Raw genomic sequence first — 10,451 nt, forward strand, 5'->3', positions numbered from 1 at the left:
GTGACAGATCCTATAAAATTAGCATCCCTCAGTTCTTCGCAAATTCGATTTTGTCAGACATAGAACGTGTTTAGTATCAATGTACAAGTTTGCCCAGAGAAATTTAATAATAATAGAAGTGCCTTCTTGAACAAATTACTTGTGTCAGAAACTAATGCACTTACACTTTCCATAACTAAACATACACGTTAACACTACTACTACACGCACGGACTAGAATCAGGGTCATCACATACTATTTACTACAGAAATAAAAGTCCTTTTTGATAATTAGAATATACATGTTTTATTTTGATACAGATTTATTTACTTTTTTCTCGCTTCCTCAAAGCTGAGCGTCCTGGTCATTGATATCATCTTGGATACGATTGAAGATCCGCCTCCACTCTTCCAGGTTCTGTGCCAAGTTAAAGGCAGCATTAAGGGATGATCCTGCCAGTTCCTTTATTTGATCAGACCATTTCTTGGGATACCTGCCTCTCGCTCGCCTTCCTTCTAGCGTTCCAGTGACTACCAGCCTCTTCAGACTCTACATTCTTCCTGGCCATAGTATGAAAGAACCCTTTTCCTACATATTGTGAGACTGCCAGTCTTGCAATACATGGTATACGCAGCATCCGTTTCCAACACAACATTTTAAATGCATCTAAAATATCCCTTTTTCTCTTTTTCGTGGTCCATGTCTCGATTGGGTTTTCTTTCTTTTCATAATAAAGCGGTTCTTCCATATTTTTACCAGATTTATCATAGCCGTTTTCGCCATTCCTGTTCTTCTGCGAATTTCTGATTGGCATCCTCCTTTCCTCGAGATCAAGGCCCTAGGTAAATAAATTCGTCGACTTCTTAGTAGTCTTTTAGAGCCTTAGACTTTAAGAGAGTCTCAAATCTGTCAACGAATAGGATTTTCGTTTATCTCTAGATCCAGATGTCTACTCTCTATCTTTATTCTACAAAGTAGTTCAGCCATTTCATTCTCATTGCTGGTCATTAACGTCGTATCGTCTGCGAATCTTATGTTAGAAAACTTCCTGCCGCCTATTGTTATTCCACCTTCCCATCCATAGAGTACTCTTCTCATTATGTATTTCCCATATGCATTAAAAAGATCAGGAGACAGTATGCATCCTTGTCAGACGCCTTTTTGAACCTTTTCTTAGTGTTGCCGTATTATGTATATATAAATTATGAATAAGTGCTTAATCTTAGCAGTTATTAGTGTAGAAAAACACCACTAAGAATATAGAAAGTTTTCTATATGCATCGTGTAAATTTATAATAAGTCATGATTTTACAACTGTCTGATGTTTCATCAACAATTTAGAATTGATTGACCACTGTTAAACCTTTCAAGTTCTTCTCTAGCTCGTTCTTGCATGGAAGTTTCAATTTCTTTGCGTTTCGTCTGTTGTAAGTCTGGTTTACATTTCTCCACCTATGATAATATCAAAATTTAATTTATTAAAACTTAATTAAAAAAATTAACTTAAAATACAAACTGCTCATTCCCAAATTGTGCGCGCTACAAATCCTTTTTTAAGTAAATCGCCGTGCATTCTCTTTCTGTGAGAATACGAATTTTCGGGCGATAAAAATTCTTTAGGGCAATACGGACAACTTCGAAATTCACCCGTATGTTGTGACGTATATATTTTTTAATGCTACCTGGAAAGGCTTAGCGGGTAGCAGAGCCGGCCTTACACCCAATGACGCCCTCGGGCAATTTTTTCTAAACACCCTTAGAAAGAACTTTCGCCTTTGGCGCTCTAATCTAAAATTTTGAATGGCTTTTGGCGCATCGTTCGGCGCCCTAACTTATTTGGCCCGACCCAGCCCCCCCCCTAAAACCGGCACTGGCAGGTAGTATTCTTGTTTATTTTTTACATACTTAAAAAAGGCATTTCAGGCTCATAGACTTATTGGCAAAATGCCGATCGGCGTTTTGACAAAGGGTTAAATTTGTTATTTTAATACGAGTTTTTGAAAGAAAATTATATACTAACAAAAAAAATTGTGCTTGCAGCATTATTTAATTCAATTATCAAGAATATGTAATAAGGAATACATTAGTTATTGGTAACTTGGATTCAAATAATACATTAATACCAATTGATATTGCTATCCATCAGAATCACGATCGAGGGCACAAAATGTTCAACTACATATGACGGGCTGAAAACCAGACTGGTACAAGTGACATTTTTAAAAAAATCTGGTTTAAGTGCTAAAATAATAGCAAATATGAAATGCACTTAAAAATTTTATTGAATAAGAAATTTTAGCACTTAAACCAGCTTTTTTAAAAATGTCACTTGTACCAGCCTGGTTTTCAGCCCGTCATATGTTTTATATATTATATACATATTTTTTATTATTATATACATATTATACATGGATTTTATTGAGGATTTAGATTTGAATGGCCACTCTTAAATTTTTCAAGTTCTTCTCTAGTTCGTTCTTGAATAAAAGTTTCAATTTCTTTGCGTTTTGTCATGTCTGGTTTACATTTCTCCACCTATGTACATAATAAAATCAAAAATTAAACTATTGAAATTCAATTCACAAATGAACGTCCAAAGCAAATTACTTATTTACATATTGTACGCGTTCCAAGTCCTTTTTCAACAGTTCTTTTTCAAGTAAATCGCCGTGCATTCTCCTTTTGTGCGAATAACAGTTTCCGGGCGATAAAAATTTCTTGGGACAATATGGACAACTTCGATATTCACCCGTATGTTGTGACATATGATCCTATATAATACATTAAAATAGTTTAAAGCACGACGATAAAAACAGTGATACATACGAAAAATCTATTGTATAACATACACGTAAATTCTTATTTATCTTAAATCTTTTGCTACACACAATACAAGCATAAGGTTTGTTATCCGTATGTTTGACTTCAATGTGTCGCTTAACATAAAACTTTTTAATAGTGGTGAAATCGCATAAATCGCAACTGTAGCGTTTCCCATTATGTTGCATCATATGATATCGCAGTGATGCTTTGTTCTTGCTCCTGAATAAACATAATCAGTACAAAGTGATGACAAACCAATGAAAATATAGTTTAAAAATGACTCACACAAAATTGCATTGATCACACGGTACTCTATTTTTACCGCTGGGATCGTGGGTTTCCAAATGTCGCAAGTAATTACAGTTTGTTTTGAACTTTTTACCGCATTCGGAGCACAAAAATTGTAAATTATTTTTATGTTCATTCGATTTATGAACATTTAATGAGGCACTATTTTTGAAGCTGAAAGATTTTATATTTCAATAAATATAGGATTCATTTTATATACATTACATCGTGGAGATTGTACTAACGACTTATCACAAATTTCGCAATAGCGAGACACCAATGGAGATTCGCTATGTTGCTCTTTGTGCCGCTTCAAAATACTGTGGCTGCCGAAACTGAAATATAATTGGTAAATTTATATATAATACATAATAGTGTTGTGCCCGATGGAATATCATCGCATGGGTTATGGCATATTAAGGTATTAATTAAAAAAATATTAAATGAAATGTATCAGTCCTGTGTTTGATCCGCACACGGTCGTATTTTTTTCAAATACGGTTTAAATATATTTAATTTAATATTTATATTTAAATGTTTCATATAAAAAAAATATAGTAATAACTACCTACCTACCTACATATAAACACTATAAAAAGCCAATGGAAAAATTAATTAATTAAATAAGTTTTCAATAGATGACGGTAAACGCTCAGAGACTTAGCACCGTCTATTTGTCTAGAGGAAACATTGTTAGCAAACAGTATATATAGAAGTTTTTTTCTTTTGTTATTATATTCGTATACGTTTTGGCAGTGGTTTAGCTGTGACATACATATGTGTGTCGAATCAAAACAACTATTATAGTATGGCGAGCGTTATCTCAGAAAGACAGACACACATAATAGCGATATTATATATATGTGATATACAGTCCCGGCCTTACATCCTATGGTGCCCTCAGGCAATTTTTTCTAGGCGCTTTTCCGGGCTTGGAACTGGCAAGAACTTAGCCAGCAGCATAGCTCGGTTGTTAAGCTGCTGCTTAGCGTCGTGAGGTGCCGGGTTCGATCCCAGGGCCGGGCCTCGAGTGTGCTGCTGATTAGACCTGGATTCGTGATCGTTTCCTATCAGAGTTTGCCAATTTTCTCTGATTTCATTGTTGAAACGGTTCCCGGTAAAAATTGGCCAAAATCCTTCCTACCTACTATGTCACCACTATTTGAAGTATGATTGATGTGCAATAAATAAGTTTGTGTACGATTTGATAGATGTCTCATTGATTTGCGAGTTTTTCAGTGTCTCGCAATTCAGTTGCTTATATAATGAAAAATTCTGCAATGTTTGTAATTGGCCAGGAAGGCGCATTGGGGTTGCCTGTAATGCTTTCCTGGTATGTGTTGTCATAAAAAAAAAAAAACAAAAAAAAAGTGGTTAACCAACCCCAGGTGAAGTTAAAAATAGACAAATAAACAAATAAATAAAATGATATTTCAAACTGAAAAATCGAGATTTTCAACGATATCATCTTCAATAGATAGAGTTCCAAAACTGGAAAGTGTATTTTGTGACAATGTAGACCGGAGATTCGTTTCGAAAAATTATGTTCACCACTTGCTACAGTTTCAGGCAGTGTCAGCAAATTTGCATAGCAACCGAAATGTTCGGATAATACTTCTAAATTATGCTGATTTAAAAAAATCCTTTGACGCCCTAATTTTAAATTTTAAAGCGCCTTTGGCGCATCGAGCGGCGCCCTAACTTTTATATTTAAATGTATGAGCGACCCAGCCCCCACCTAAAACTAGCAATGATGATGTATGTATATTCACACACAATGTGTAATTTGCATCATTCAAACGCTCCATGTCCTGGGTAGTTTAGACGTTCATCAATAATAAAATCAAGGAAAACTTATATGAAATTTGCAATCGCATATATACTTATATCTCGTTGCAGATTGATATAATTTTACATCAATTTAAAATCAACTATATTCAAAAACATTTTTTTTAATTAAAATAAAAACAAAAAAAAAATGTACCCTTTATCGCATTGATCACATTGAAATAATTTTTCCGAGTGTGGAAAATGAGTTTGGATATGTAGCTTAAGTGTTCCCGGGCGTGCGACTGACATTTTACAAATGTGACACCTAAAATGCATTGAAAATGATTTAAAATAAATACAAATGTACATAAACATATGTATGTGTAATATATTTTCTTACTCAAAAGCTGCGGGTTGTAAATGTCGTGCCATATGCATACTGATTGGTGTCTTATTAAACAATTTGGAATTACAACAATGAACGTAGCCCCTAGTTTTGTGCTCCAGTTTGTAATGATTGAATAGCTGTAAATCAAAAATAAAATTCTCAATGGTAAATAGCTTCACATCTATTTTAAACACACTACATATATTTCAATTACATCTTTCAATTCAGTGAATTGCACTTTGGGTTTACAAATTTCGCACCCCAGGTCGTAGAACTTGTTGATATAATTATCTAGAGTTTGTCCTTTGAATAACAATCTTCCATTTCTTACTAATTCAGTGGGGAATTTACAATCGGGATTCTTCGGATTGCTTACTAAGCCGCTTTCCTGTGTGGTAGTTGACGTAACATGTTTATCATGTCTGTAATTATCTTCACTCAAATTGAGTGGAGAATTTTTAGAGTCGCATAGATCATTATCGCTGTTTGAAACATTCGGCTTTTGCAAGTCTTCGATTTCATCTGATGACATACATTCTTCTTTCGGAGTAATCGGATCGAATGGAATTTCGCTATCAACTTCAGCATCGCTATTTTCAAAGTCAACAGGTTCAACTTTTACCTCATTAGCCGGTTTTATTTCACAGACAGATGTACTATCCTAGGTATATAAAAGCATTATAATGACAATTTAAAAAAATTCAGTACGTAAATGTGTAAAATAAGTATGGAGAAAACATACATCGGCAATATTTGTATCATTTTTGTCAATAATAGATTCTGCAAATTCTTTTTGTATACTTAGAACTTTTTTATAGAAAGAATAAAAACTCGAAACAGTGTTTAAACATTCAACACAGATGACTTTATATTTGTCGTCGGATTCAACCTGTGAATATTTTTTAATAAAACATTTCATAAACTATATGACCTTTCTAAACTATTATAGTAATGTAATGCCTTGCTATTCAGAGTAGTGTTTGAATCCTATAAATTCTAATTACACGTGAAAAATAATATGTATATAAATCAAAATACATTTGGTATACTCATATATCTTTTTTAAAATCAGAAGTATTATCGGAAAGAGCCATTCTATTTATATTAGGGGGACCGACAAGTAATCAAAATTTTTCAACGAGAGCTCTTTCGTAGGAAATTTATGTTGAGATACGGTCCAGTAAACACTTAAGTTTTGTTATTATGTTGAAGTTATTGTTGTAAATTTATTGTTTCTGTTAAAAAAGAAGAATTTCTACCTTCCAACATCCTCCCTAGAGGAAGGATGTTGAGACCAATAATAGAGGAAGGGCACTTGCGTCATTTTATGCCCGTTTATGTTAGACCAAGTAATGAAAGCAAACGAAGCAGTGAAAACAATCAACGATACTTGGGGGATATTCTGAAACCTAAGAAGTGTCATCAGTGGTATAAAGAATTTAAAAATAGTAATAGGGACATCAAGGAGATTGCACGAAAAGATGATATCCTGACGTCAATGGTGGAATCAGATCCTCGTGAAGCCATCGAGGAATTATCGTTGAAGATTGGCTGTCCATGGTCTATATAGTTCAGGAGCATCTTCGTCACATAGGAAAATTGCAGATAGGGAATTTGGGAATATTTTTTTGATTACTTTTCGGTCCCCCTAATAAATGTATTTCTTCATATATAACTAACAAATGTATTCAATATTGTGACAATATTGTTCAATATTGTCTTTCTATAACTGTTGTATTTTCCTATTATATTTAATGAAATTTCATGTTTGAACTTAATACTTAAAAAAAACCATCTCTTCAATATACATTTATCAGGTAGCATAGTTTTTTAAGGAAACAATTCACTAGAATGGCGAGATATTACTCAGAAAATAACCCAGAACGAAAAGAGGACGGGGATGATCACACAGAGACGACTATGAGAAGCGAGGAAAATTATATATATATATATATATATATATAATTCAAAATACATTTTGGTACACTCGTATATATATTTCTAAATCAGAAATATTCTATATATAAAAGCAATTATTCATATATGCTAACAAATGTATTAAACATTGTGAGTTTGAACTGTTGTATTTTCAATATAAACTATTCAAGTGCATATTTATGTTTAATGAAATATCATGTTTGAACCTAATATTTATTAGCAATAAGTGCATTCGTTTATGATTCACCAAGACTACTTTATGGATCCAAATGATAGTGAATTACATACTCAACGTTTTGTATATATAAATTCCAAGCGACCCTATTCTTGGTGTTTACCCTTTAAAAGCCATCGCTTCAATATATATATATTAATGAGGTAGTGTGGTTTTTTAAGGACACAATTCACAAGAATAGCGAGGTATTACTATAGATATAAACGCAGAGGGTAATAACCCAAAATGAAAAGAGGGTGTGGATGATGACACGCAGATGATTATGAGAGGCGTCTGTAATACGGGGCTGACAACGAAGACATAGCCGGCATGGAGTCTTTCCATCGCCGGATATCATTCTACAGATTTGATCGGAGACATCACTCATCGTGTGGCAATTGTTGCAATCACAAGCCTCATCAAATGATGTCTGCCAGATTTCCAAACATCTAATTTGTCAGCAATGCCAATTTTAATCAATGTGATAAATAGCAAACAGCTGTAGCCTACGTCTGTAACTGACAGTTGAGAGATCTTAATAGTCTATTTTGCGACCATATTCACTATGGATAAATCTTGACATTCAGACACTACTTACCAATTGTACAAAGATGGATGTTTATTTATTTGTTATTCGGTATGCGAATTAAAAGGCTACAATTTTGAACCACATTTTATTTAATACTAGTGGTTTTACCCGACTTCACTCGGCTAATTTGTAATATAACTTTGGTTCGGTGATCATTGGTCACAAAGCGCTCCCCCCAAAAGTTACTAAAATCTCTATAACGGAACATCTGGCAGCCGATAACTATCATACTGTTACGTACACCGCCGAGTAAGTGCAATCGGATTAGGCCGAGTAGGGTTTGGTGCAAACGATCGACAAGCGCCAGACAGACTGAACCACAGATTAACTGGATCGCTGCTTTAAACGCAATTCTCGACTTCACGAATTATAGATTGCACATCAGATGACGAGTAACCTTTCGATGTGCACAGATGCAATTATTAAAATTGAGTTGGATCTTTCTGGCGAGTTTAATAAGGCAAAATTCGGAACTAAAGTATCAGAAGCACAGAACGTATACAGGGTAGGTATGTCGGGACTTCGGGTAGATTTCGATTAGTGCAAGTGCGAGCAGTGCGCACGCATAAGGTACACGTGTCGTTAATCTGTGGTTCAGTCTGTCTGGCGCTTGCGCCGCATCGGGACGAGTAGCATCCCAGAGACTGTGTGACCATTATAATTGGTTTCAAGGATTATCTTATAGGGTGGGTTAAAGGTTTTGACCGTTTCCCGGCCTATGGAAACTCAGTTGAGTTTGAAAGAGGATCGTTTATTTTTTTTCAATTGTTACAATGGTTATTGTATGTACGAAGAGGTTGAGCTTCGGAGAAGTGAGCTGGTTGAACTCCAGAGGTTCACTCTAGTGTCTAGAGCTGCTGCGTCGGTTTATATACGTTCTGGCTTGAAGTGTGCCGTGTGCAGATGCTTTGTCTTCGTTTCCAGGACACGTTCTTATCCGTGTGTTTTCGAGGCACGTCCATTAGGTACACGTGTGTTGATCTGTTTTCGGGGCGCGTGTTTTATAGCTATAGGGTCAGCGCATGCTCACAAAACTTCATTTATTGTTACTACGTACATAGATAAAGTAAAAATAGTTCATCAACATGATTTAATATAATTTTTAATTAAAATCTTCTCGCCGTAATAATCATTCCCATGATACCAAAAATTCGGAAGCACTTAGTTAAGGTGACCAGGTTTTGAAAATGTCAAAGGAGGACACTGGTAAAAATGGATATAAAATAAAATCGTTTAGTAACATTCTTTATTGATCATATCGTTGATTTATGACAATGTTAATGATGTTACTTTACCAAAAAAACAGTTCAAAGTTCAAAAACCTTTTGAAAACTACTGAAATTTTAATTGGTTACTTGATGTAACTAACTCAAATCAACAATATAAATATTGTTTCTTTGTATTTTTTTTAAGTAAACCTTCATTTCTCTTCAACAAATTCAGGAACGATATGCAATCTACATTTATATTTCATTTAACTATAATCATTTCTGCCAATGTTTCAACTGCTAGTCTAAATTTTTCGTTTGTCCAGATATCATTGATTATCAAATTTGATTCGATTGAGGACACTTTTCCCTAGAGGAGGACACACATTTTGAGGAGGATAAGGTTTCCAAAAAGAGGACTATCCTCTGGAGTAGTTCTCTAGGAGGACGTCTGGTCACCTTATCTTAGTGGAAGTGGAAGTGGACCAAAAAAAACGTACAGTGAGCTATTGGTATATATTGTGGAAGCAAAACAATATGGGTATGGGCAAAACAATATGAGCAAAACAATACTGCCAACTTTTGGTATGATCAAGGTAATGAATATTATTTATGACAATGAATATTTTATAAAGCTGTACATAATAAATTTTAAATTATTTTCTTACACATGAGACTTTTCAATGTATAGGGAGAATGGTTTTTCTGTAACGGAATCTATTTTCCGTGACAGAAAAACCTTAATCGCAAGTGACTGAAAATCTAATTGATTTAATTAGTGACTCCGATTTGAAACAAAAATACAAAGATCAGCCTTTACGTGACTTCTGGACGAGTTCTTATAATAAAAAGAGAAGAGCAGATTGGAGCATTGCATTTGGTATATAATATAATATTAAAGATAAGAGTTAAACCAGTGTCAACAATCATTCTTCTACTTTCAATAGTCGGTTGTTTTTTTTGTGCGGTTTTCCACTATCATTGAAATTATCTTGAAGAAAATACATTTTTCGGCTATTAATCAATTCTCATTAACTGCTTACTTTAGATTTTATTCCTTTTGAGTGCAAAATATGCATGGCGGATTTGAGTAGTTTGTCGAATTCTATTATCGATGATCTTATTTTTAATTTCAAAATGTGTTTTATCGGTGAGAAGGAGGTTACCTCACGGGCCCGAATGTGAAACGCCCGAAAACCAAATATCGGAAGGCAAAGATCGAAAATCGAAAGATGTTAAGTCGAAAGATAAAA

At 34.3% G+C, this 10,451-nt stretch overlaps 1 protein-coding gene across 2 annotated transcripts; it reads right to left on the reverse strand.

Annotated features, from left to right (window-relative positions):
* Window positions 1-264: 264 nt before the first annotated feature.
* On the reverse strand, window positions 265-7,945 carry LOC143917934 (uncharacterized). 2 transcript variants are annotated; one of them, XM_077439566.1, is made up of 11 exons: window positions 7,643-7,945; window positions 5,992-6,138; window positions 5,464-5,910; window positions 5,262-5,386; window positions 5,076-5,186; window positions 3,337-3,426; window positions 3,089-3,265; window positions 2,830-3,022; window positions 2,596-2,751; window positions 2,389-2,515; window positions 265-1,432 (listed from the first exon to the last, which is right to left on the reverse strand). In XM_077439566.1, exons 1-10 carry the CDS (start codon window positions 7,787-7,789, stop codon window positions 2,396-2,398), a joined length of 1,713 nt encoding a protein of 570 aa, XP_077295692.1. In that variant the 5' UTR covers window positions 7,790-7,945; the 3' UTR covers window positions 265-1,432; window positions 2,389-2,395. The 2 variants fall into 2 exon arrangements, with proteins under 2 accessions (XP_077295692.1, XP_077295693.1); XM_077439567.1 differs by having other exon boundaries at window positions 266-1,432; window positions 2,380-2,515; window positions 7,643-7,942.
* Between the last annotated feature and the right edge of the window lie 2,506 nt (window positions 7,946-10,451).

The sequence above is a fragment of the Arctopsyche grandis genome, chromosome 10, assembly GCF_051622035.1.
Source record: "Arctopsyche grandis isolate Sample6627 chromosome 10, ASM5162203v2, whole genome shotgun sequence".
Taxonomy (NCBI): Eukaryota; Metazoa; Arthropoda; class Insecta; order Trichoptera; family Hydropsychidae; genus Arctopsyche; species Arctopsyche grandis.